Consider the following 24,359-nt stretch of genomic DNA (forward strand, 5'->3'; position numbering starts at 1 on the left):
TCACTGGCCCATTATCCTGTGTCGCTGTCCATCACTGACTCCTTTTACCCCTTGTCCTTATCTCTCACACCTTTCCGTCCCATGTCCCATCCCTCACTGACCCTTTTCTTTTCTTTTTTTTTGTTTTACCATCTTTATTGGGGTTTAATTGCTTTACAATGGTGCGTTAGTTTCTGCTTTATAACAAAGTGAATCAGCTATACATATACATATATCCCCATATCTCCTCCCTCTTGCGTCTCCCTCCCTCCCACCCCCCCCTCTAGGTGGTCACAAAGCACCGAGCTGATCTCCCTGTGCTATACAGCTGCTTCCCACTAGCTATCTATTTTATGTTTGGTACCGTATATATGTCCATGCCACTCTCTCACTTTGTCCCAGCTTACCCTTCCCCCTCCTCGTGTCCTTAAGTCCATTCTCTATGTCTGCGTCTTTATTTCTGTCCTGCCCCCACTGATCCTTTTCATCTTGTATCTCTGTCCATCACTGAGCACCTTCATCCCACATTCCCATCTCTCACTGACCCCTGCCTGCCTATCCTGCCTTCTCCCTTAGGGATCGAGCGGAGCCTGGTGCTTCCCGGGAGTCAGACAGCTTTTGACTTGGATGACGTCCGGGCTGGGCTGAGCTACACAGTGTGGGTGTCAGCTCGAGTAGGCACCCGAGAGGGTGGTGCCAGCGTCCTCACTGTTCGCCGGGGTGAGCACTGCAGGAGGGCTGTGGGGGACAGCTGCCTGACTCACTCTGGTCCTGGTTTTGATCCCTGACCTCTATCTTTTTTTTTTTTTTTTTTTTTTTTTGCGGTATGCGGGCCTCTCACTGTTGTGGCCTCTCCCGTTGCGGAGCACAGGCTCCGGATGCGCAGGCTCAGCGGCCATGGCTCACGGGCCCAGCCGCTCCGCGGCATATGGGATCCTCCCAGACCGGGGCACGAACCCGTATCCCCTGCATCGGCAGGCGGACTCTCAACCACTGCGCCACCAGGGAGGCCCCCTGACCTCTATCTTTAATCCCCAGAGCCAGAGACCACACTTGCCATCCCAGGGCTGCAGGTAGTGGCGTCAGACGCAACGCGAGTGAGGGTGGCCTGGGGACCTGTGCCTGGAGCCAGTGGATTTCGGGTTAGCTGGAGGACAGACAATGGTCAGTGTGGGATGTGCGGGAGGGTTGCTGAGGGGAACGATCAGGGTATGGGGGACCAAGGGGCAGGCAGGAGCCATGCCAACATTTCTCTCTGACGTTAGGTCTGGAGTCCAGCCAGACATTGCCCTCAGAGTCTACTGCCACAGATATCATGGGGCTGAGACCTGGAACCTCCTACCAGGTGGCTGTGTCGGCATTGCGAGGGAGAGAGGAGGGCCCACCTGCGATCACCGTGGCTCGAACTGGTCAGGGCCTGACCCAGCCCCTTGGCTCTCTCTCCAGTGGCCCTTCAGACCCTCATGCCTTCCCTTTCAGACCCTTGCTTCTCCATAGAACTCCAGTCTCCCCCTTTAGATCCCCACTGCCTCCTCCCTCAGAGGCCCTGCTTCCCCCTTCAGTCTCCCTTGCCTCCTTTTAAGCCCCTGCCTTCTTCAGATTCCTCTGCCTGTCCCCTAACACCCCGCTCTTCTTGCCCTCAGATTTCCACCACCTCATCTCTCAGACCCCATTGCCTTTTCTGCCGGACTTGACCATCCTCTTAGACTTACACTTTTCTTCTTTGTCAGACCCCCTCACTGCCTCCTAGTGCCTCCGTCGGAACCCTATTACCTTCTCTCTCAGACCCTCTGGTCTCCCAGATTCCTGTCACCTGCCACCTCAGATTTCTACTATCCTCTCTGTCAGAACCCCCACTCCTTCCCCATCTGACCCATTCACTGCATCCGCTATCAAATCCTTGCCTCCCTTTAGACTCCCATTGCCTTCCTCTATTAGATGTCCCCCCAACCCCTCCCCCATCAGACCCTCCACTGCCTCTTCCATCAGACTCCCCACTGCCTCTCCCCAGCAGACCCACTGGGCCCAATGAAGACAGTCCGTGTGACTCAAGTCAGCAGCTCATCTGTCACCATCACCTGGAACAGGGTTCCTGGTGCCACAGGATACAGGGTCTCCTGGCACTCAGGCCACGGTGGGCACCAGAGGTTTGGGAAGGGATCAGAGGTTTTGGAGGTTGTCGGGGGCAGGTCTGGGTGGAATGGGAGCAGGGGTTTCTTCGGGGTCCAGGTGGGACACTGGGGGCAGAGTCTGGCTAGTCCTAGAGCTACCTTCATCCTCCTAGGCCCAGAGAAATCCCAGTTGGTTTCTGGGGAGGCCACAGTGGCTGAGCTGGATGGGCTGAAGCCAGATACCGAGTACACAGTGCATGTGTGGGCCCGTGTGGCTGGTATGGATGGGACCCCTGCCTCTGTGGTTGTAAGGACCGGTAAGTGGACCCTGGCCATCTGCCAACCACATCTCATTGGCTACCCTGTCCTGCTGCGTATTCCTGACTGCTCCAGCTGCCCGCTCCATCACAGCTCTTCTCATGACTTCTCTCCCCACACTGACGTACCCCACATTGACTAGGAGTCCACCCACAGTGACCTCCTGGCTGCTCCACACTGCCCACTCTGAGGCACTGATCTTTTCCCACTCAGGAGTTGCGTACACTGACCCGTCCACAGTAACCTCATACTGACCTTCAGATAGACCTCCCTGCGTTGAACATGCCTGTTCTGCCACCTTGTTCTCTGCCCTGTTCTCTGCCAGTGGCCCCTGATCCTTTTCCCTGTGTCTTCCCCCAGACCCTCAGCCCGTGGGCAGTGTCTCGAAGCTGCAGATCCTCAATGCTTCCAGTGATGTTCTGCGGGTCACCTGGGTGGGGGTCACTGGAGCCACAGCTTACAGACTGGCCTGGGGCCGGAGCGAGGGTATGGTTCCCTGACCCTGCCCTTGCCCTTCCTGGCTGGGATTGGCCCCTTTGGTCAGCCACCCCTATCCCTGACCGTTGCCCTATGCTCGCCTGACCAGGTGGCCCCACGAGACAGGAGGTGCTCCCAGGAAACACGGACTCCGCAGAGATACGGGGCCTCGAAGGCGGAGTCAGCTACTCAGTGAGAGTGACTGCACTTGTGGGGGACCGTGAGGGCGCACCTGTCTCCATTGTCGTCACCACGCGTAGGCAGAGCTCGGGCTGGCGCGAGCCTTGGAATGGTGCCCTGGACGGTTTGGGGGCGGGGTTTGTTCTCAGGAATGGAAAAGGGTCCAGGGATTGGTAGTGAACCTGTGGGGGCGGGGTCTTCGGGGGAGGCGGATGTAGCCTGGAATAGGCAGTGGGGCCTGTTGGGGGCGGTGCGTGTTCCAGGGTTGGTCTGGGATTGGCACAGAGATCAGTGGGGGGCGGAGCCTCCCTGATTCTTGTGCTTTCTCTCTAGCACCTGAGGAGGCTCCACCAGCCCTGGAGATGCTTCGTGTAGTGCAGCGAGGGGAGCACTCGCTGAGGCTGCGCTGGCAGCCAGTGCCCGGGGCACGCGGCTTCCGCCTGCGTTGGCGACCTGAGGGTGAGAGGTGCTCCCGGTAGGGAGGTTAGGGACCAATGGGGCGGGGTTGGGGGTGGGGTCGGTGAAATCAGTGAGAGTGGGCAGGGTCTGTCAGTGGGGGTCTGCGGGATTGCTGAAGGTACCTGGTATCAGTCACCTAGGTGCGTGGGATCAATGAGGGTCAGTCGGGCAGGGTCAGCGAGAATGAGGAGATCAGTCAGGAGGGTGGACCCCATCAGCAGGATCAGTCAGTGAGGCTGGCGGGGTCCTTGTCAGTAAGGTACGTGGGGGGTCAGTGAGGTGGGCGTGTCCATTAATGCCGATCTGTAGCATCCTCCTACGTGCCCCTGCCCCCCTATCATGCCTGCCCCAGGTGGCCAGGAACAGTCCCGGGTCCTGGGGCCGGAACTCAGCAGCTACGAACTGGACGGGCTGGAACCAGCGACCCACTACCGTATATGGCTGAGTGTCTTGGGGACAGCTGGAGAAGGGCCCCCCTCAGAAGTAACTGCATACACTGGTGTGCTCTTACCCCTACTGATGACCCACCCTGATTTCCTGTACCCCATGACCCTGAGTGACTCCTCCTGTAGCCCCCGCTACCATTCCTGACCCGGGGTGATCCCAGCATGACCTCTGGTGACACTTCCTTCACTAAGATGAATCTGCCCCAAGATCTCCTTAGATCTCTCTCCTCTGGGTTCTCGGGACACATACTCGGATCCCTAGTCCTTGATTCCTCTTTCAGAGTCACCTCGTGTCCCAAGCACTGAACTGCGTGTTGTAGACACCTCAGTCGACTCAGTGACCCTGGCCTGGACCCCGGTGTCTGGGGTATCCAGCTACATCCTATCCTGGCAGCCACTCAGAGGCCCTGGCCAAGGTGACGGGGAGGCCAGTGTTCGGGTGGGCTGGCAGTGGGGGCTCCATGGAGGGCCTCCTGTTTAACTGAGCTCTGTCCTCTGCAGAATTGCCTGGGGCCTCACAGACACTTCCGGGGATCTCAAGCTCCCAGCGGGTGACAGGGCTAGAGCCTGGCATCACCTACATATTCTCCCTGACACCTGTCCAGGAGGGTGTACAGGGTCCTGAGGCCTCGGTCACACAGACCCCAGGTATGGTGGGCCCAGTGGGAGGGGCCCAAGAGAGTAGCTAGATGGGCTGACTGCTTCAGTAACTCAGCCCCCTTCCTGCAGTGTGTCCCCATGGCCTGATGGACGTGGTGTTCCTGCTGCATACCACTCGAGACAATGCTCATCGCGCAGAGGCTGTGAAGCGAGCCCTGGAGCATCTGGTGTCTGCACTTGGGCCTCTTGGGCCACAGGCCATCCAGGTTTGGCCCCAGAGGCAGCCAGACTCCTACCTGTCCCTGCCCACCCCTGGTCCCACACCATTTCCCTGTCCCACCACTGGTCCAGGCTTTCTCCCTGCCCTTCCCCAGGCTCCAGATCACCTCACTTGCTGGGGCTCTGTATCCTACCATCACTGCTGACCCCCTAATAGATCAGGTTTAGTTACACACCTTGGGCTCTGTGTCTCCCACCAGGCTCTGTGTCCCTGTCCCTGCTGTGTCATCCTCCCCAGGCTCTGTGGTCTCCCCACCCTAGGTTGGCCTCCTGTCCTACAGTCACCGGCCCTCCCCACTGTTCTTGCTGAACAGCTCCCATGACCTTGGTGTTATCCGGCAGAAGATCCGCAACATCCCCTACACAGACCCAAGTGGGAACAACCTGGGTAAGGACTACAGTGGACATGGATTCTTGGGGCTTTCCCATTGGGAGCTTGGTGCCCCTGGGTTCTGACATGACCTTTCTCCCAGGCACAGCTGTGGTTACAGCTCACAGATACCTGTTGGCACCAGATGCCCCTGGACGACGCCGGCATGTGCCGGGGGTGATGGTTCTACTGGTGGATGAGCCCTTGAGAGGTGACCTCTTCAGCTCTATCCGTGAGGCCCAGGCTGCTGGTAAGGAGCAGGGCTGGTGGGAATGGGGCCTGGGAATAGGGTTGGCCCCAGAAGGGTCGTCATGCAAGCTGATGGACCCCTTCTTAGGGCTCAAAGTGATGATGCTGGGCCTGGCAGGAGCTGACCCAGAACAGCTGCGTCGCTTGGTGCCGGGCATGGACTCTGCCCAGACCTTCTTCGCCGTGGATGATGGTCCAAGCTTGGACCAGGCAGTCAGTAGTCTGGCAACAGCCCTGTGTCAGACGGCTTTGACCACCCAGGTTTGGAAGGGGCCTCTGGGGGACTAGGTGGTGAAAAACAGCGGGTCTGGGGGCTCTTGGTAGAACGGCTGACCTCAAGGAGACCTTGTGTCCACAGCTACAGCCAGAGCCTTGCTCGGTGCATTGTCCAAAGGTAAGTGTCCAGGGTTGAGAGGGTGGGTGAGGGCCACTCTTGGAACTTGCCACTCTGACCGTCACCCAACACATCTTTCCCCAGGGCCAGAAAGGGGAACCTGGAGAGATGGTGAGTGGCTCTGGTGGGGGGTAGAGAATGGCTTGGGGGCTCAGTGGGTCAGGGGGAGGTCAGCAGCACAGGGCTCACCAATCATCCTTCCTAGGGGCTGAAAGGACAAGCCGGGCCTCCTGGCCCCCCCGGCCTCCCGGTGAGTGCCTCCCCATACCTGTCCTCTGTCCCCTGACCGGCGTACTGCCTCCTCACCTGCTCTCTCCTCTCAGGGCAGGATGGGTGTTCCTGGCCCCCAGGGACCTCCTGGAAGTACCATTGTGAAGGGTGAGAGGGTGAGTGGAGAGACCATTGAGGTTCCCCTAAGACAATCCTCGAAGCTTCTTCAGGGTTTTTACAAGAGGGAATGAAAAAACAGAGTTAGAAACACAGAGTATTCCTAGAAGCCTAAGTGGACATTATCAACCACAGCAGAGATTTTGGGGAAGGATCTGAATTAGGGGGGACCAATGGGGTTTTGAGATCCCCTGGAGAGCCTGGGTGGAAGTTCCAAGTCCAAGAGGCAGGGAAGGCCCTGGCCTTATCACTGCCCTTGTGCCTGGGGTTCGGCTCCATTCAGCTCAGAGGGTACATACATCACTGCTGTACCCCCAACAACGCTCAGGGGCCTGTGGGGTGAGGGCTTCAGGTGAAGAATAGTCAGTCGGGGCTCCTCCAGCGAACCAGGGGCACTGAGGGAGGGTCCCTTCCTGCCCTAACCTCTTTGCCTCCTTAGGGCTTCCCTGGGGCAGATGGGCCTCCAGGCAGCCCTGGCCGCCCTGGGACTCCTGGAACCCCCGGCCCGAAGGTGAGCAAGCCTTGCCCTCGCAATTCACATGGTGGGACACTTTGCTTGAGCCGGTGGGGTGGTCTGACTCGTCTGACTCTGGCCTCCATTTACAGGGCTCCCCAGGGTGGCCCAGTCCTCGTGGAGAACCAGTAAGTTGCTCTGCCCCACAGTGTCTTCCCAGAGCCCTTTCTGCAGGGTGGGGAGCTGGGGTGGTGGAGCGGGGTTGGCTTGTAGGGGACCACCCTGAAATGTGCTGAGACCAAGCATCACCCTTTGCTCTGTTTTGTCCTCAGGGAGAGCGAGGGCCTCGAGGCCCAAAGGGGGAGCCGGTAGGTGAAGGAGGGAGGGGAGGGAACCAAGCCGGGATGTCCCAGGGAGGAACAGGGTTGCCCCAGGACAGACACCGTGTGGGGCCTAAAGCATGATGAGGAATAGCTGGGGACCTCTAGGGGCTTCTCCTACCTCAAGGCTCCCATACCCTGAATCCTTCCTGCTGTTCTCTGTCCTGCAGGGAGAGCCTGGACGAGTCATTGGAGGCGAGGGCCCAGGGCTTCCTGGGCAGAAAGGGGACCCTGGACCTCCAGTAAGTTCTAGAGTATGGTGGGATGGGGGAGTGATGTGCGATGGGGGAACCAATGGGGTGGGTCTATGGGGTTGTACTTTATATTTTGTCTCTTCCATCAGGGTCCCCCTGGATCTCGTGGCCCATTGGGAGACCCAGGACCCCGTGGTCCCCCAGGATTTTCTGGAACAGCTGTGAAGGTGAGGGCATGACCGCCATGTGGTCTCATCATCTCCATGTGATCCAGTGACCTGGTGACCTCATTCAAACCCACACAACCCCTGCTGGTGACTCTGAGCTCATGTGACCTCTTGACCACCCCCACCCATGACTCCTCAGTTCCTCCATGAACTTTGTAATCCAGTTTGACCCCAAGACTCTCATTCCTCCTGGTATCTTGGGGTGTGGAGGTGTAGTCCAGGGTCATGTGTCATGATCTCTCTTCTAGGGTGAGAAAGGTGATCGTGGGGAGCGGGTAAGTGAGGGGCAAGTTATGCTGGGGGTGGCTTGGAGTCTGATTCCCCCCGGCCATCCCCTGACCTGCTGTTCTTTCCCAGGGCCCCCCTGGACCAGGTGATGGCAGCGTTGCTTTAGGGGAGCCTGGGCTGCCGGTGAGGGAGCCTTGAGGCTCTGCTGGGGACCCTTTGGGCCATGCTCTGGGGTGTGGATAGAGGAGCTGGGGGCTCTGCTGGGGCAGTGGGTGGGTGCTGGACCTCAGTTTGCGGCTCACATTTTTACTCACTTCCTCCTAGGGTCTTCCTGGAAGCCGTGGACCCCAAGGCTCAGTTGGCCCCCCTGGAGAAAAAGGAGAAAAGGTGGGAGACCTGACCTTTTGGTGTCCCAGTTCTGGGGTGAGGCCTCTGGGTGCTGGGAGCAGGGTCTTCTACCCACCTGTTTCTCCTTCAGGGTGACTGTGAATATGGAGCCCCAGGCCTCCCAGGACAACCTGGGACCCCGGGTGAGCCGGTGAGTGTGGAGGCCAGGGATTCTGAGCGTGGTGGGCATAGCTCCAGCCCCCACCCTCAGCCATCAACCCTCTACTCCATCCTTATTCCAAAACCGAAATCTCTGAACCCCTTTCAGGGCCTACAGGGACTTCCTGGAGACACTGGCCCCAAAGTAAGTACCATTTTGTGAGGGGTCAAGTATGAGAGGTGACACACTGGGACCCCTATAGGATTAGGGGAGGCAGGAGGATCAGGAGATAAGGGTTCTCCCCAGGTCAGAGGCTGTGATTTCAGAGACAGATGATTGGAGTTTGAGACGTTTTGTCTGGGGTTCGACAGTAAAGGCCCCTCTCCTATCTCTCTCCCCTCAGGGTGACCGAGGACTAACAGGGGCCATGGGTGAGACTGGAGAAAAGGTAAGTGCAGCCTGGGGGGCTCTCAGGGCCCCGGAGGATCTGGGGCCAGACTCAGCTCTGACCCATTCTGCTCCATCAGGGTGAACGTGGATCCCCTGGCCCAGCGGGACCACAGGTGAGCCCACTGACTCCACTGCCAGTGCCAGCAGACCTTGGTTCCGTACCCCTCCTGGTTCTGACTTCTTGCCCTTGATCTCCACTGCCCCTGGCCCTCCACCCTTCCTCACATGACTCCTAATCTCTGCTGATGCAGGCTCTAACCCTCAACTCCAGGGACCCGCTTTTAGCTTTCTGACCCTGCTGAACTGACCTTGACTTCCACTGACCTGGTCTCTGTCTTCCCGCTGAGTTTGACCCCTGCTGACCTAAATCCTGATCTTCTGTGACCCCCATCCTGAACCTCTAGCCCTTATCTGCCATAATCCCTCTGCCCCCACCCACCTGGGTCAACATTTCTTCTCCTCTTCCCCAGGGTCCACCAGGAGTTGCTGGACGTCCTGGACCTGAGGGTCCTGAAGTAAGTATGTGACTGTGGGATCAGGAGTAGGGCTTTCATGCGTTCCTCCCCATCCTGGGCTCATGCTTTCTCCATGTGCAGGGGCCACCAGGACCCACTGGCCGCCGAGGAGAGAAGGTGGGTCATGGGCTGGCAGTCAAGTGCCCCTGATACCAGGGACTGTGGCAGGTGGGATACTGGGGCCTTGAGTTCCTAGGTGGGTCCCTGACTCATCCCTGTCCCTATCCTTTCTCTACAGGGGGAGCCTGGTCGCCCTGGGGACCCCGCAGTGGTGAGTGAAGGAAGGGTGTGTTTCCAATCACCGCACAGGCCCTTGAGCAGTGTGACCCGCCTGGAAACCAGCGTTCCAGGCTGTGACCCCATAACCTTGGGACCCTGGACTGGCTCAGAGCTCTGTGACTCTAATGCTGTAACACGCCTTCCAACTCCTGGCTGTGATCCTGTGACCCCATGACCACCATACAGGTCGTGAGCCCTGTGTAACCCCTGCCCTGCTCCCAGCAGGTGTCCCTGTGACCTCTGGGTAGAGACTTCTAATTCTATATAACCCCAACTCCAGTCAAGGCTGTAGTAGTGTGATCCCTAGGCAGGGCCAAGCCGTGTCTGTCCTGTTTGTTTTCAGGGACCTGGGGGTGCTGGAGCTAAAGGAGAGAAGGTAAGTCTGGTAAGAGTGAAGGGAAGCTGTTACAGGGTTGAGATCAAGGTCATAGGGCCTGCCTGGAGGCCCCTGGAGGTCATGACAGTTGTGGCATGGTCGCTGGGTGGTGGGTTCATGGAGCCTGTGGCTGACGCTGATGGTCTTTGTCACCTCCAGGGAGACATGGGGCTCCCTGGGCCCAAAGGAGCTACCGGAGTCAAAGGGGAACGGGTAAGTGTGGGGAAGTGTTTAGGGGTTAGGGCAGGTGACAGTTGTGTCCCCTGACCTCTGATCCTTCCTCCCCCAGGGCCCACCTGGCTTGGTTCTTCCTGGGGACCCTGGCCCCAAGGGAGACCCTGGAGTCCGGGTGAGTAAATGTGGGGATGGGGAGTGTGACAGAAGGAGATGAGGTGGTGCCTGGGAGCCCCAACTGAGTCGTACCTCCCTCCCTATGCCCTGCAGGGTCCCATTGGCCTCACTGGCAGAGCAGGACCCCCGGTGAGTGCCTGTGACCTTGGGTAGCATCAAGGTTCCTGGGGTCACCTCCCCTCAAGGGCTGGCTATACGTGCTGCATCACTCTTGCCTCCTCCACAGGGTGACTCAGGGCCTCCCGGAGAGACGGGGGACCCTGGGCGTCCTGGTTCTCCAGGACCCATCGGCCCCCGAGGACGAGATGTAAGAGGACTGGACTGGGGGAGTGCTGGGGGATGGGGAGTAGGGTACTGCTGGCCTCCCTGGGGGTTTGGGGACCAAGGCTGACACTCATGTCTCACAGGGTGAAGTTGGAGAGAAAGGTGACGAGGGTCCCCCGGTGAGATTCCTTCCCACTGTGGTTTCTGATCCTTTATCCTTGAACTGTGATCACTGGGGGGCTGGGGCTCCACCAGGTTATCCAGTCCACCCCCCTGCCTCTGGTCCAGTTGGTTCCCAGGCCCTTCTCTGTCGCCACTCCCTGAGTTAGTTTGAGCCTAACTCACCTGTTTGATGTGGCGTTCTCTCCACCACCAGGGTGAACCAGGTTTGCCTGGAAAAGCTGGCGAGCGTGGCCTTCGGGTGAGGCTTTGCGGGGAGAAGTAAGGGGGGTTGATGAGAGAACTTATAGGAGGTGGGCATAAAGCTGTGGGAAACTCAGGGGAGAAAGGGTGATGGGAGAGTCTGGAGGGAGGCACGTGGTGATGGGAAACTCTGACATGGTTTTCAGGGTGATGGAGAACCGCGACAGTATGGGGGTCATGGGGGAATCTGCAAAATGCTGGGAGGGTCTGTCTCACACCAGCTGCTCTTCTCAGGGGTCACCTGGAACTCGGGGGCCCGTGGGTGAGAAGGGAGACCAGGGAGATCCTGGAGAGGATGGACGAAACGTGAGTCTTGACCTCTGATCCCTGAACTCTAACCTCAGCTTCAATCTCCAACCATCCAGCTCCCAGCCTCTGACCCTGCCACCCCGACCTTGCAGTGCTAAACCCTCACAGTCCTCATTTCCTTTGACCCCTTCATCACAACCCCCAAAGACCACCAGGATCCCCATGAATCCTTAGGGTGTTTCCAAAGCTCCCCCAAACTGCTGCCTCTCCTCACTGACCCTGACCCCCTGACTTTCTGCAGGGGAGCCCTGGACCATCTGGACCCAAGGGTGACCGTGGGGAGCCAGTGAGTAGTGCTGGTGTTCTGGGCTCGGGAGGGATACAGGGTTCTGGTGCTCAGTCTGGTCAGCACCTCCATTAAGGGCCTGGAGGTCAAGGTCAGGAGCCCTGGTGGCCACCTCCAGGCCTGACCTGGCTCCTGGGGTTTGGCGCTGGGGTGCAGGGAATCTGGGAGCAGAGCTGAGCTCGAGGCAAACCTGAGCCGTACTGTGGGGCCGCAGGACTCCTGTTGACTACAATTCTTTCCTTTCCTAGGGTCCCCCAGGACCCCCTGGACGGCTGGTAAGGGTTGACTGGGTCTGATTCTCTGTCATCTCCCTCATCTGCCCCTGTTGGCCCCACACAGTGTCCCTTCATCCCTTCCACTGACTCCCACTTCCCCCACTACCCCCTGATGTCTTCATTGATCCTCACCAACTCCTCTTCCCCTACTTGAACTATTTTTCTCACTGGCCATTCCCTCCACAGGTGGACACAGGACTTGGAGTCAGAGAGAAGGTATCATGTTCTGTGGGTGGAGTGAAGCTCTGAGCATGAGAAAGCATCCCAGCACTCCCATGAGAGGTTCTGCTTCGGGCATGCCTGTGACCCTAGCGCTATTCCCTCAACACGTTTGTCTCTACCATAGGGAGAGTCTGGGGACCGTGGACAGGAGGGTCCTCGAGGACCCAAGGGTGACCCCGGCCCCCCTGGAGCTTCTGGGGAGAGAGTGAGTATGGCTTCTCCCATGGGAACATGTGGGCCTGGGAAAGCCTGCTCTGATTTCTTCCTCCCCCTGTCCTCAGGGCATCAGTGGACTTCGGGGGTCCCCAGGCCCACAGGTGAGTGACACACTTTGCCCCATCAGCCTAAGTTCCCATCTTGCCCTCACCTCTCACTGACCTTGTTCCCTTCAGGGGGACCCAGGTGTTCGAGGCCCAGCAGGAGAAAAGGTGAGAAAGGCATGGAGGCTTTCCGACTGTGAGCCTGGGCTCTCAGATCCATCTCATCCTTTGAGGCCTCTTACCACTCTGTTTTCCTCAGGGTGACCGGGGCCCCCCTGGCCTGGATGGCCGCAGTGGACTGGATGGGAAACCAGGAACCCCTGGTCCCCCTGGGCTGCCTGTGAGTCGTGACGGTCACTGCCTGGTCAACGCCCCTTCCCTTGCCCCTTTGTATGGCTCCAGACTCGCTGAAGTCTTTTGGGTCTTGATGAGCTCTGGGGCCAGATGGGTTTTCTGTGTCTTCCCCTAGTACCCTGCCTGGGTGGGCGATGTTACTGCCTGACAGGCCTTGGGTTCACAGGAACTAGTGGCCCTGTCAGTGGGCAGTGCCCCTGACCCCGTGACCACTGCAGACTCCCTGACTTGAGTCTCTCCTCAGGGTGCTATAGGCAAGGCTGGGGACCCAGGGAGAGACGTAAGTAAGGGGAGATATTAGGGTGGAGGGCGGCTCAGGGGTCCAGCATGAACTGTGTAGCCCAGTCTTCATAGTCACAGCACCAGCGGGAGTAGGGGGAGTTGGTCCAGCCCTGTCCTTGGGAGGGTCCCAGTCCCTGGCAGGCAGGTTTGAGCAGAGTCCTGCTTTCTGATCTTCTCTGCCTTGGGCACTATAGTAGGACCCCCAAATCCTGAGGGTTCTTGCCTTGGGAGTTTCAACAGGGGGCCCCCTACCCTATCGGGTCTCAGCCTCGGGACCTCAATGGCTCCTCCCAATTCTGGGGGGACTCTACACGGGAGGAGGTTCTTAGTGGGGTTCTCCAAGTCCATGGATGTGCCCCAGGAGATATATCAGTGGCCCTCTCAATCCTAGCAAAGATTTTTTCCAGGGACTTCCTGGCCTTCGAGGAGAACAGGGCCCCCCTGGCCCCTCTGGTCCCCTTGGAGCACCGGTGAGTCCCACTTTCAGGGTACCCTTTTAAAAATTTTATTTATTTATTTGTTTGGTTGCACTGGGTCTTAGTTGCAGCAGGCGGGCTCCTTAGTTGTGGCATGCATGTGGGATCTAGTTCCCTGACCAGGGATCAAACCCGGGCCCCCTGCATTGGGAGCTCGGAGTCTTATCCACTGTGCACCAGGGAAGTCCCCTCGTGGTACCCTTTTGCCCCCTTACTGCCCTCACCCCAACCCTGACTTCTGACCAATGATCTGTTCCCACAGGGAAAGCCAGGCAAGGATGGCAAGCCTGGCCTGAATGGGAAAAACGTGAGTGTCCAGGGTAGACACAGTGAAACCTCCAAAAAATGCTAGCACATGGACATGGCCCAGATGTGCCATGCACATGGGGCACACACACAGATACATGCTGACACGTGCCGACACCCGAGTACGTAGCCCACACATACAGATACATCCTGAAGCACACGTCCATGTGCACACACAGGCAGCCTCACAGACACAGTGAGTTAAGTGGACGTGCCGACCTGTGCCTGGATGGGCCAACACAAGCTAAAATAACCACAGCCACAGGCACAGGCAAAGAGCCTCAGACACAGATGGAGAGGTGCCAACACACAGGTGTGAAGCCCATATTCAGGGATACTGAAGACATGTTGACACACAAACACTTCCACCCATACACGTACTATGACTTGGCCCCAGGGCTGCACGTGTACCTCTGTGGAGGTGTGGTGAGACACACATCCAAGGCTCTGATGTGTGATACATGTGGGGACAGACCGACATATGCATTTGTATCCACAGTCACTCATATACATATGGCCACACATAGTGAGGTAGACACAGGACTTGCAGACAGTTACCAAGACACACAGACAGTTCTTAATTCTTAATTCTGTTGGGTCTGATGTGAGTCCTCTGCCTGCAGGGAGGACCTGGGGACCCTGGAGAAGATGGGAGGAAGGTGAGTCCCCTCACTTGGAGTCTGCTCTGGCTCAGATTGGGGCCATGTCTGAAGCACCCTCCTTGTCTTCCTTAGGGAGAGAAGGGAGATTCGGGCGCTCCTGGGAGAGAAGTGAGTGTTGGAGTCTTCTGCAACCTCTGACCCCTGACCCTGACCCTGTGATATGTGGCTCCACTCCTTTCTGGGGTCTCAGGGTCCTGATGCTGGCTGCATCCTCCACAGGGTCATGATGGCCCCAAGGGTGAGCGAGGAGCTCCTGGTAGCCCTGGACTCCAGGGCCCCCCGGGCATCCCAGGGCAGATCGGCCCTCCTGGCCAGGTGAGTGTCCAGGGTAGTTCCAGGACTTGGGAGCAACACGGGCCATTATGTTGTCGCTGTGGGAGGCCATGATCCTGTGTGATTTCTGTGTTCTGACATATCTCAGGGTTTCCCTGGTGTTCCGGGAGGTTCGGGCTCCAAGGTGAGTGTGCAGATGCTGGGTGGGGGCTATGGTCAGGGGCTGCCCAGAGTGGGGGCACTTTCTCCACTGGTCATTCTTTTTCTCAGGGTGACCGTGGGGAGACTGGACCCAAAGGGGAACAGGTGAGGCCCCCATCTTTTTCACTTGCCCCGGTAGCCGTAGCACCCGCGCATGCGCGCACATGCCCCCAGCCCCAACCCCAAACTGGGTCCAGCAGCTTGTCTCTTGGTGTCTCCAGGGCCTCCCAGGAGAGCGTGGTCTGAGAGGAGATCCTGCGAGCATGGCGGTGAGTGAAGCCTGGGACCTGGCCCTTGACTGTTCCGTGCACGCCTGTAGCGGCCACCTCTGTCCCCTTCCACTTGCCGTGAGGCCCCACCGGAGCTGTACTGTGTGCTCAGCCCCCTGCCCTGTTGGGATTCCTGTAGCCTTCGCTGAGGGGAACCTGGGCAGCGGGCACACGGCAGGCAGGGGCTTCCAGTGACCTCGAGCCACCTCAACCAAGGGCTAAAGGGTCCTCTGGGCAAGAGGCCTGGGGAAGAGGGTATGGAGGCTGTTCTGGGGGGCAGTGTGGGGCCTTTTCCTCTGTGGGCAGCCCCTCACCCAGTTTGTGTCCCCAGAATGTGGAGCGGTTGCTGGAAAATATTGGCATCAAGGTAGGTTGTTTGGGGGCTGGGCATGGGGGCTGGTGGGAACCCCACGGGACAAGTAATGCCCACAGGGCCAGGCCAGGGCGTGGGAGGCTGCAGGAATGGCCCTGCTCTCCTGACCCCTCACTGTCACTCAGACGTCTGCCCTGCGGGAGATCGTGGAGAGCTGGGAAGAGAGCTCTGGCAGTTTCCTGCCTGTGCCTGAACGGCGTCGTGGCCCCAAGGGGGACCCAGGAGAGCGGGGCCCCCCAGGCAAAGAGGTATGTGTTGGCTGCTCAGGGGGGCGTGTCCTGTGGAGGGTGTGGTTGACACCAGCATTTACTCTTCTGTTCCTCCAGGGCCCCACTGGCTTTTCTGGAGAACGCGGGCTGAAGGGAGATCGTGGAGACCCCGGCCCTCAGGGGCCACCTGGCCTGGCCCTTGGGGAGAGGGGCCCCCCTGGACCTCCTGGCCTTGCTGGGGAACCTGGAAAGCCTGGTATCCCTGGGCTCCCAGGCCCGGCTGGGAGTGTGGGAGAGGCAGGGAGACCAGGAGAGAGGGTGAGCCTGGCTGGGACGGCCGGGGAGGTGGGCTCAGGAGGAGCTGGACTCCCCACGGGCATAGCCCTCACCTTGCGATTTGCACTTCAGGGAGAACGGGGAGAGAAAGGAGAACGTGGAGAACAGGTGAGCTGGAGGGGGCTTTACCGGGCGGGACTGCCTATGGGCTGTGTTGGGGTGGCTATCCATTTTCTTCTTTTCTTCAGGGCAGAGACGGCCCTCCTGGCCTCCCTGGACCCCCTGGCCCGCCTGGCCCCAAGGTGATCACCCCAGCTCTGCCCAAGCCTGTGACTGCTGTCACCAAGAGGCCACCATTGGTTTGAGCCCCAGAAATTTCATGTGGTGGCTCTGACCCTACAACCCTCTGGCACCCTGTGATCTGGGATGACTCCTCCGTGCCTCTGTGACAGACACATCTCTCCCCTGTGACCTTGTGCTTGTAGGTGGCCATGGACGAGCCAGGTTCTGGACTCTCTAGAGAACCAGGACCCCCTGGACTCAAGGGTGCTAAGGTCAGTGTGTGGGATCAACCTGGGGGCCACCCTTGCCATGGCGCCAGCACCTGGCTTGACATGTCATCCCCACAGGGGGAGCCAGGCAGTGACGGCAACCGAGGCCCCAAAGGAGACAGGGTGAGGCCTCCCACCCCACCATGTTTCCCCTCCCCTGCCGTATGCACGTGTCACCTGCGGGAGGGCATGCCGGGGTGGCATGTCTGTGGGCACCTGGCAGTGATGGGGGCTCAGGGCATGACACTCTGCTTGTAGGGTGAGCCAGGCATCAAGGGAGACTGGGGAGAGCCTGGACAGAGGGGTCAAAATGGCAGCCCGGTGAGTCCTTGCCCCACGGGCCATGTGTGCACAAGTACACCGCTCTCACTTGTGTTGTCCGGGCTGGAGTCTGCTCTGCCTGGGACTGTCTAGGGGGAAGCTGGGATGGGGAACAAGGACAGTGTGGCCTTAAATGTGTTCTCTCTAGGGTCTACCAGGAGAGCGTGGTGTGGCTGGGCCTGAGGGGAAGCCGGTGAGTGATGGCAGGAACAACCTGGCCGAGATTCTGGGCAACAGCTGCCCTTTGCTGTGTGCTGGTCGCCGTATGCACGTGTCACCAGTGACCGGTGCCAGGGTGTGGTGACTGGGTGCCCAGGTCTGAGTGCAGATGCATGATGTCTGTGTACGCGTACAGGCCCATGTGTATTGTCCATGTGGGGCAGTCTGTGGGTATGGGGTGATTTGTGCCTGGGAGGGGTAGAGGTGCAGAAGTGGGGCCCCCAGGCAAAGGTCTCCAGAGGGCAGGAACAGGCCCAAGTGAGGCCAGACTGAGGCTCAGCAGCCCCCTTCTCTATCCAGGGTCTGCAAGGTCCGAGGGGGACCCCTGGCCCAATGGTGAGTACCCCAGAATCCCGCTCCCTCCTGCTCCCATCCTACAGTGGGTAACCCCTACAATGGGCAGTACTGCCTCAGTTTCCCTGGGAGGGTGGGATCGGCTCCCACTCATCTGGCTCTTTCTCTCTCCAACAGGGTGGCCATGGAGACCCTGGACCACCCGGTGCCCCGGTGAGTGATGGGGCAGCACTGCCCGGTGGGGGTGGGACAGGCATCAGTCCCCACTGATGACTCAGTTGGATAACTTGTTTGTGTTAGTCCATGAGTCCAGGTGGATAACTCTGACCCCAGTTTCCTGCCCTTGATACTTTTTTCTAGGGTCTTGCTGGCCCTGCAGGACCCCAGGGACCTTCTGGCCTGAAGGTGAGTATAGGCATGTGTGGGTTTGTGGCTGGAAGGAGGTGGTGGCTTGGAGCAGCCTGTCTGCACCAGGATAACATCTGCCAACCTCTGGGAATGTCACTGCTCTGTAATGCGACTGAGCACCAAGGTGCCCCGTCCATGTGGGCTTTGCTTGTGGATGGGGGCTGAAGGGCCTCTCGTTCATCTGTGGAGTCATGCGGTCTCTGGGGTTTTGGCAGGGGGAGCCCGGAGAGACAGGACCACCAGGACGGGTGAGTGACCCAGCCCATGGGTTAGTCACAGGGAGCTGGGTGGGGTTGGCACTGCCCTGAACTTTTTCTTCCTCCAGGGCCTGCCTGGACCCACTGGAGCTGTGGGACTTCCTGGCCCCCCTGGCACTTCAGGCCTTGTGGTGAGTGAGGCCCCTGCAGGGATAACATGTCCCTGCCCTCTGGGTCCCATGCTCTCCATGTCCCTCTCACATCTGACTTGTTTCCTTCAGGGTCCTCAGGGGGCACCAGGTTTGCCTGGACAAGTGGTGAGTCCTGGGGATCAGGGCTAGACTCCGGGGGTCAGGAGTCAGGGGGCAGTCCCCTGACAGAGCTCTCCTTTCTCAGGGGGAGACGGGGAAGCCGGGAGTGCCAGGTCGTGATGGTGCCAGTGGGAAGGACGGAGACAGAGGAGCCCCTGGCGTGCCGGTGTGTGTTCTGAGGGGAGCTCGCTGTGGGCATGTGATGGGGCCTGTGCCAGCCGTGTGCCTGGAGGAAGAGGAGGGCTGGGCAGCTGGGGTAGGGGGTGGAGAGGCACTGAGTTCCACCCGCCATTCTGCCATAGGGGTCACCAGGTCTGCCTGGACCTGTCGGACCTAAAGGAGAGCCTGGACCCATGGGCACCCCTGGACAGGTGATCTTTGATCCTGACCGCCACCTTCTGCATCAGCTCCTCTGCCTCACCCCAAGCCTAGTTTGTCCCTTCCATATGGATGGCGGGGTGGGGTGGCAGGAGGCGAGGTAACTCACCAGGAGTTCCCTGCAGGCTGTGGTCGGGCCCCCTGGAGCAAAGGGAGAGAAGGTGAGTGTGTGGGAGGCCCCGGTTTGGGGGGCACAAGGGTTAAGGGCTGAGGAACCCCACTGACCCCTTTCCCTCATCAGGGCGCCCCTGGAGGCCTTGCTGAAGACCTGGTGGGAGAGCCGGTGAGTGTGGAACCTCCACAGCATAGTTCCTCCACCCCTGTGACCCTCACTTTCCATAATATGCCCCACGTGGTCCGGGCCTCATGCTCCCTCTCTGAGTCTCAGCTGTCTGTGCCCCTGACACCCATGTGTCCTCCTGACCCCTGTATCCACAGGGAGCCAAAGGTGACCGAGGACTGCCAGGGCCGCGAGGCGAGAAGGTGAGGTGGGCCTGGCCCCAGGGCCTGTGCATTGGGCAGGGAGGGGTACGGTTGGGTGGCTAGACACCCTCACCACCCTTTCTATGCAGGGTGAAGCCGGCCGTGCTGGGGAGCCTGGAGATCCTGGTGAAGATGTGAGTCTGGGGTCTGGGCGAGTCTGAGTCTGGGTTGAGGAGTGCAGTCGTGGATGTGAGGGACCGTTCCTGGGCCTGGGCACATCTGAACCCGAGCCTGGCTGAACATTCCAGCATTCAGGGTCCTGCTCTGGGAGCATGCGGGGGTCACGCCTCTTGGCTTCCACGTGCCTGTCCTAGGTCTTCTGTTCCTCCCTGTGTCTGAGCACACGTGCTCCTGTCTGATCTCCCAGGTCTCAGGACACATGGGGGTTTTTGTGGGCCTCTCCTTGGTCATGTATTGGTGCTGCCCCTTTCCCCATCCTGTCTGTGCTCCTGTATCTGAGCTCATGTCTGTGGTCATGTCTAAGCTCCCTGGGATGGGACATGTCTGAGTTCCTGCTCCTGTCTGCACTCCCACATACCTGCACTCACATCCTTGGTCCCAAATGTCCGTGGTCACCTCTGAGCTCCCCTGGGAATGTTTTGGGGCCATACCTGAGCTCTGGGTTCATGTTCCTACTCTCAAATGCTGTTTACTTTGTTGTAGGGTCAGAAAGGGGCTCCAGGGCTCAAAGGTCACAAGGTATGTGTGCCCTAAAGCATCCCTGCTGGGGGTCATGGTCCTGAGGCTCCCTGAGCCTGATCTGACTCTTCTTTCCCTTGAAGGGTGACCCAGGAGTTGGGGTCCAGGGACCCCCTGGGCCAATTGGTCCTCCAGGTCTAAAGGTAAAGCAATGCCCCATCACTAGTAGTGGGGGCAGTAGGTGGGGCGGGGGGCCTGGAGGTGGGAGGAAGAGGATATTCTGGGGCTAGTCCTGGGAAGGGGTCCTGCTGGAGCCATTCCTCCCTTTGCTATTTTTGTTCCAGGGAGACTTGGGCCCCCCCGGCACCCCTGGTTCTCCTGGTATTGTGGGGTTCCCCGGTCAGACAGGCCCTCGAGGAGAGATGGGTCAGCCGGGCCCCAGTGGAGAGCGGGTAAGGGTGCTGAGGGCTGCATGTGGGGACTTGGTGACTTCAGGACCTCTGAATCTGGTACTGGGTGAGGAGGAGAAGGGGGCCCAACCCTGTCGAGGGGGCTCCTGGTTTTGGGGGGACAGCACGGGAGGAAGGTTCCTAAGTCACCCTTCGCCTCTCTTGCCTCATTTTCACTGTAGGGTCTGGCAGGCCCCCCAGGGAGAGAGGGAGCCCCAGGTCCCTTGGGGCCACCTGGACCCCTTGGGTTAGCGGTGAGTAGAAGTGCCCCAACGCCCCATGTCTCTGATTGCTGTGTGTTGGAGTCTGTCCATGTGGGGACTTAGGCTGGGGACTATGCCACACTGTGTGGCTAGATGTGTGTGTGCCTTTGAGGGGCACAGAAGCCTCACCTCACTCTGCCCACAGGGAGCACCTGGGGCCCGTGGACTCAAAGGAGACAAGGTAGATGGGACAATACTGCTGGCTCTCTCTTGCACCCCTGTCACCCCCTCCAGCTTCCACTAACCCCTGTCACCCCCTCTAATCTCCACTGACCCCTGTCACCTCCTCCAATCTCCACTGACCCCTGTCACTCCCTCCAACCTCCACCGACCTCCCATGACCCTCTGTCCTCCACCAGTTCCCCTCACTGATCCCTGGTGTCCTGTTGATCTCCAGGGAGACCCTGGAGCAGGGCCGCCTGGGACCCGAGGCGAGCGTGGGGAGCCAGGTGTCCGGGTACGTATGTCCTGCTCTGCAGCCATGGCCATTCCAGGGAGCCACCCTGGGACTCCCTTCATCACAGCTCTCGCCTCTGATTTCCAACTTATCGAGTCACTGAATCTATTGTCACCATCCAGGGTGAAGATGGCCGCCCCGGCCTGGAGGGACCCCGAGGACTCATGGTGGGTTCCCCTGGGGAAAGAGCCAGTGGTGTGACTCAGTCCCCTGTCTGTGCCCTCTGTGTCCTTGTGACACTCTGCAGCCTTCTGTAGGCCTCTGGTTCTCCTTGGCTACTCTCTGGTCCTTTGTCTCCCCCATTCCCCCGGGCCCCCCGGTCCTCCCCTGCCCCCTGAGCTCTCTCCCCAGTAGTCCCCACAAATTCCCTTAGCTCACCATTTTCTTCTCTCATACAGGGTCCCCCAGGCAGCCGGGGGGAACGTGGGGAGAAGGTAAGGATATGGGGAAGAGGCCCCTGGGGTCAGTGTGGGTGGGGATGGATCTTGCAACTCAGGATTTGGGGCTTCTCTATTTGGGTGAGACTCACACTCTTCCACCCAATAGGGTGACACTGGAACCTCAGGGCTAAAGGGTGACAAGGTGAGTGTGCACATGGGGGAGGGCAGGGGACTAAGGGTGCTCCTGACTCCTCTGACTGCCCCCTGTCCACTCAGGGTGACTCAGCTGTGATTATGGGGCCTCCGGGGCCACGGGGTGCCAAGGGGGACATGGTGAGTGGATCTGGTCCATGTGCAGATGGGTGTGGGAGGGGCTTCTGTGTGGGCTGGGCCAGGGGATCTGAGAGCTCAAACCCTCAGAGGGTACGGGACTTTTAGCCCCTGACCCTGATTTCTGACCCTGACCCAGGGTGAACGAGGGCCTCAGGGCATAGATGGTGACAAAGGACCTCGGGGAGACAGTGGGGACCCTGGAGAAAAGGTATGGGGATGAGGTTGGGATATTCTATACAGGGTGAGGAGGGGGATCCTACAGGCTGGGGGGCTCCATGGAGGGTCTGTGAGGACAGGAGGGGAGGATGGGAGGGGGCTTTCTGGGGGTCAGAGGGGAGGGGGTTCTGTCAGCTGTAGCAACTCTGTGGGGTGGCTGAGGGGATGGGGGCTCTATGGGAGGGGCTCAAGGGCCTGGATATGAGGTGAGAAGGGGAGTGTGTGGACTGTGGCTCTGTGAGAGTGCCTGTGGGAATGGGAAGGGGGCTCCTTGGCTGTTAGGGGTGCTCCAGGTAGGGGTAAGAGTAGGGGCCCAGTGGTAAGAGGAGAGGCAGGAATCTGGGGGTCCTGAGGTGAGAAATGAGCCACCCCATGAGCCACAGTCCCCACCTCCACCCTGCTGGGGCATGGGCTGGAAGGGAAGGGGCCATGGGGAAGTGCGTGGGAGCAGCACTGCCCAGCTCCACCCCAGCCAGCAGGTTCCAGTCATTCTCTGAGCATGCAGCCTGGTCTGGTCCTGATTGTGTCCCTCTCCTGGTCACTCCCGCAGGGCGCCAAGGGACAGCCTGGAGACAAGGGCTCAGCCGGGTTGCTGGGAGTGCGTGGACTCACAGGACCCAAGGCAAGTCCCGCCCCAGGTACAGACCCAGAGCCATGCATCACACACCCCTATCCCAAGGGTGTCCTCTGAGCATTGGAGGGTTTCCTGCCTCCCTCGCTCTTGGCCCCATATGTGCTCACACGGGCTCCTTGTGCAGCCTGGGCCGTGGCTGCATGTGCAGCAGAGAGGCCAGCATAGGGGACAGTCACACTGAAGGGCTGCCCTCCCCCATCTGTGTTTCCCACAGGGTGAGCCTGGTGCTGCAGGGATCCCTGGTGAGCCGGTAAGATGCCCCCATGCCCATGTAGTGGCCTTTGACCTTACAGTGAACCAGTGCTCTCATGTTGTCCAGGGACCCCTATCTTCACAGTAGCCCCCGTGATGGTTCCACCCACATAGTGACCCCTGCCCATGGTGACCCTCATCCCCATGGAAAACCCTGCCCTTCCAGTGGCTCTGGCCCCTAGTGATGATTCTCACCCCTATGGTGTTCCCTGTCCATTACATCCAAAGTGATTCCCTTTGATCCCTCACTGACCTCCCCTGGCCTCACATTGACCCCTTTCCCCCCAGGGATCCCGAGGAAAAGACGGAGCCCCTGGTGTCCGAGGAGACAAAGGAGATGTTGGCTTCATGGGTCCCCGGGGCCTCAAGGTGGGAAGGGGACTGTTTTTTTCCCCCTAATCAGGATGACCTGATGTTGGAGGGTGAGGTATCTGGGGTCAGAGGTCAGGTATCTGGGGTCAGATGTGGGGGTATCTGGGGTTGAATGTGAGGTGTTAGGTTAGAGGTTGGAAGGTCAGAGGTTGGAGTATCTAAGGCCAGTTTGGAGAGTAGTTTCAGCGTCAAGGGGTTACAGGGTGAGGTATCTGGAAGTCATTTTTCAACTTCTTTTCTCCCGCAGGGCGAACGGGGGGTTAAGGGAGCCTGTGGCCTTGATGGAGAGAAGGGAGATAAGGTACAGGGGTGATGGGGCATATGCGTGGGGACGTGGGGGGCTGTGAGGCCTGGGGCCTAAGGCTGATCCCTCCACCTGATCCCTGCAGGGAGAAGCTGGTCCCCCGGGCCGCCCAGGGCTGGCAGGACGCAAAGGAGAGTTGGTGAGAGTGGGGCACCCCCAGAATGAGGAGTGGATGGGTGGGCCAGGGCCTGGCTAATGTCTTCTCTTCTCCAGGGGGAGCCAGGTGTTCCAGGCCAGTCAGGGGCCCCTGGGAAGGAGGGCCTGATTGGTCCCAAGGTATGGGGTCTCTCTCAACAGTGCACATTGGGGGTTTAGGATTGGGTAAGGAAGGGCATGGTTGGGTCGTGAAGGTTTTGGGTCAAGGAAGGTTTTGGGTCGTGAAAGGTTGGGACATTGGGGGGTGGAGTGGGGCTGGTCTTAAGGTTTCAGGGTGGGTTGGGGTCACAATGTGCTTTTTTATTTTTTCTTTGGCCGCACAGTGTGGCATGCAGGATCTTAGTTCCCCGACCAAGGATTGAATCCGTGCCCCCTCAGTGGCAGCACAGAGTCTTTTTTTTTTTTTTAAGATTGATTTATTATTTATTTATTTTATTTTTATTTCTCTTTGGATGCGTCGGGTCTTAGCTGCGGCACGTGGGATCTTCATTGAGGCATGCAGGATCTTGCGTTGCAGTGTGTGGGCTCTTTGTTGCGGCGCACGGGCTTCTCTCTAGCTGTGTCATGCGGGTTTTCTCTTCTCTAGTTGTGGCACGCAGGCTCCAGGGCGCGTGGGCTCTGTAGTTGTGGTGCACGTGTTCCAGAGCGCGTGGGCTCTGTAGTTTGTGGCATGCAGTCTCTCTAGTTGAGGAGCGCAAGCTCAGTAGTTGTGGTGCATGGGCTTAGTTGCCCTGCGGCATGTGGGATCTTAGTTTCCTGACCAGGGATCAAACCCACGTCCCTTGCATCATAAGGCGGATCCTTTACCACTGGACCACCAGGGAAATTCCGA

At 59.1% G+C, this 24,359-nt stretch overlaps 1 protein-coding gene across 3 annotated transcripts in view; it reads left to right on the forward strand.

Moving 5' to 3' along the window:
* Positions 1–24,359, forward strand: part of COL7A1 (collagen type VII alpha 1 chain) — a 32,082-nt gene that overhangs the window by 4,239 nt on the left and 3,484 nt on the right. The window contains exons 14-109 of one of the 3 annotated variants that reach the window (XM_082638380.1): positions 556–699; positions 1,018–1,143; positions 1,245–1,388; positions 1,991–2,113; positions 2,264–2,407; positions 2,769–2,894; positions 2,995–3,141; positions 3,399–3,524; positions 3,877–4,023; positions 4,252–4,386; positions 4,472–4,618; positions 4,700–4,836; positions 5,111–5,237; positions 5,323–5,469; positions 5,557–5,729; positions 5,827–5,862; positions 5,947–5,973; positions 6,068–6,112; positions 6,186–6,248; positions 6,689–6,760; positions 6,856–6,891; positions 7,036–7,071; positions 7,254–7,325; positions 7,427–7,504; positions 7,753–7,779; positions 7,862–7,915; positions 8,057–8,119; positions 8,211–8,270; positions 8,388–8,423; positions 8,623–8,667; positions 8,747–8,782; positions 9,140–9,184; positions 9,266–9,301; positions 9,423–9,455; positions 9,807–9,839; positions 9,999–10,052; positions 10,129–10,188; positions 10,284–10,319; positions 10,417–10,497; positions 10,598–10,633; positions 10,831–10,875; positions 11,112–11,183; positions 11,428–11,472; positions 11,721–11,747; positions 11,934–11,963; positions 12,094–12,174; positions 12,251–12,286; positions 12,362–12,397; positions 12,489–12,569; positions 12,828–12,863; positions 13,273–13,335; positions 13,604–13,648; positions 14,271–14,306; positions 14,382–14,417; positions 14,529–14,624; positions 14,731–14,766; positions 14,853–14,888; positions 15,005–15,052; positions 15,384–15,419; positions 15,551–15,673; positions 15,752–15,952; positions 16,043–16,078; positions 16,159–16,212; positions 16,396–16,464; positions 16,540–16,584; positions 16,720–16,782; positions 16,931–16,975; positions 17,302–17,337; positions 17,473–17,508; positions 17,656–17,700; positions 17,919–17,951; positions 18,029–18,091; positions 18,182–18,217; positions 18,297–18,377; positions 18,514–18,582; positions 18,715–18,750; positions 18,831–18,872; positions 19,028–19,072; positions 19,162–19,206; positions 19,736–19,771; positions 19,855–19,914; positions 20,056–20,163; positions 20,343–20,414; positions 20,569–20,604; positions 20,821–20,880; positions 21,003–21,047; positions 21,279–21,314; positions 21,427–21,462; positions 21,537–21,593; positions 21,730–21,801; positions 22,360–22,431; positions 22,658–22,693; positions 22,984–23,064; positions 23,315–23,368; positions 23,457–23,510; positions 23,585–23,647. In XM_082638380.1, coding sequence (XP_082494506.1) covers positions 556–699; positions 1,018–1,143; positions 1,245–1,388; positions 1,991–2,113; positions 2,264–2,407; positions 2,769–2,894; positions 2,995–3,141; positions 3,399–3,524; positions 3,877–4,023; positions 4,252–4,386; positions 4,472–4,618; positions 4,700–4,836; positions 5,111–5,237; positions 5,323–5,469; positions 5,557–5,729; positions 5,827–5,862; positions 5,947–5,973; positions 6,068–6,112; positions 6,186–6,248; positions 6,689–6,760; positions 6,856–6,891; positions 7,036–7,071; positions 7,254–7,325; positions 7,427–7,504; positions 7,753–7,779; positions 7,862–7,915; positions 8,057–8,119; positions 8,211–8,270; positions 8,388–8,423; positions 8,623–8,667; positions 8,747–8,782; positions 9,140–9,184; positions 9,266–9,301; positions 9,423–9,455; positions 9,807–9,839; positions 9,999–10,052; positions 10,129–10,188; positions 10,284–10,319; positions 10,417–10,497; positions 10,598–10,633; positions 10,831–10,875; positions 11,112–11,183; positions 11,428–11,472; positions 11,721–11,747; positions 11,934–11,963; positions 12,094–12,174; positions 12,251–12,286; positions 12,362–12,397; positions 12,489–12,569; positions 12,828–12,863; positions 13,273–13,335; positions 13,604–13,648; positions 14,271–14,306; positions 14,382–14,417; positions 14,529–14,624; positions 14,731–14,766; positions 14,853–14,888; positions 15,005–15,052; positions 15,384–15,419; positions 15,551–15,673; positions 15,752–15,952; positions 16,043–16,078; positions 16,159–16,212; positions 16,396–16,464; positions 16,540–16,584; positions 16,720–16,782; positions 16,931–16,975; positions 17,302–17,337; positions 17,473–17,508; positions 17,656–17,700; positions 17,919–17,951; positions 18,029–18,091; positions 18,182–18,217; positions 18,297–18,377; positions 18,514–18,582; positions 18,715–18,750; positions 18,831–18,872; positions 19,028–19,072; positions 19,162–19,206; positions 19,736–19,771; positions 19,855–19,914; positions 20,056–20,163; positions 20,343–20,414; positions 20,569–20,604; positions 20,821–20,880; positions 21,003–21,047; positions 21,279–21,314; positions 21,427–21,462; positions 21,537–21,593; positions 21,730–21,801; positions 22,360–22,431; positions 22,658–22,693; positions 22,984–23,064; positions 23,315–23,368; positions 23,457–23,510; positions 23,585–23,647 — 6,395 coding nt within the window. The remainder of the gene's footprint in view (positions 1–555; positions 700–1,017; positions 1,144–1,244; positions 1,389–1,990; positions 2,114–2,263; positions 2,408–2,768; positions 2,895–2,994; positions 3,142–3,398; positions 3,525–3,876; positions 4,024–4,251; positions 4,387–4,471; positions 4,619–4,699; positions 4,837–5,110; positions 5,238–5,322; positions 5,470–5,556; positions 5,730–5,826; positions 5,863–5,946; positions 5,974–6,067; positions 6,113–6,185; positions 6,249–6,688; positions 6,761–6,855; positions 6,892–7,035; positions 7,072–7,253; positions 7,326–7,426; positions 7,505–7,752; positions 7,780–7,861; positions 7,916–8,056; positions 8,120–8,210; positions 8,271–8,387; positions 8,424–8,622; positions 8,668–8,746; positions 8,783–9,139; positions 9,185–9,265; positions 9,302–9,422; positions 9,456–9,806; positions 9,840–9,998; positions 10,053–10,128; positions 10,189–10,283; positions 10,320–10,416; positions 10,498–10,597; positions 10,634–10,830; positions 10,876–11,111; positions 11,184–11,427; positions 11,473–11,720; positions 11,748–11,933; positions 11,964–12,093; positions 12,175–12,250; positions 12,287–12,361; positions 12,398–12,488; positions 12,570–12,827; positions 12,864–13,272; positions 13,336–13,603; positions 13,649–14,270; positions 14,307–14,381; positions 14,418–14,528; positions 14,625–14,730; positions 14,767–14,852; positions 14,889–15,004; positions 15,053–15,383; positions 15,420–15,550; positions 15,674–15,751; positions 15,953–16,042; positions 16,079–16,158; positions 16,213–16,395; positions 16,465–16,539; positions 16,585–16,719; positions 16,783–16,930; positions 16,976–17,301; positions 17,338–17,472; positions 17,509–17,655; positions 17,701–17,918; positions 17,952–18,028; positions 18,092–18,181; positions 18,218–18,296; positions 18,378–18,513; positions 18,583–18,714; positions 18,751–18,830; positions 18,873–19,027; positions 19,073–19,161; positions 19,207–19,735; positions 19,772–19,854; positions 19,915–20,055; positions 20,164–20,342; positions 20,415–20,568; positions 20,605–20,820; positions 20,881–21,002; positions 21,048–21,278; positions 21,315–21,426; positions 21,463–21,536; positions 21,594–21,729; positions 21,802–22,359; positions 22,432–22,657; positions 22,694–22,983; positions 23,065–23,314; positions 23,369–23,456; positions 23,511–23,584; positions 23,648–24,359) is intronic. The other 2 variants (XM_082638381.1, XM_082638382.1) reach the window with 2 other exon arrangements.

This window comes from Mesoplodon mirus (genome assembly GCF_964341445.2).
Source record: "Mesoplodon mirus genome assembly, chromosome: 12".
Lineage (NCBI taxonomy): Eukaryota > Metazoa > Chordata > Mammalia > Artiodactyla > Ziphiidae > Mesoplodon > Mesoplodon mirus.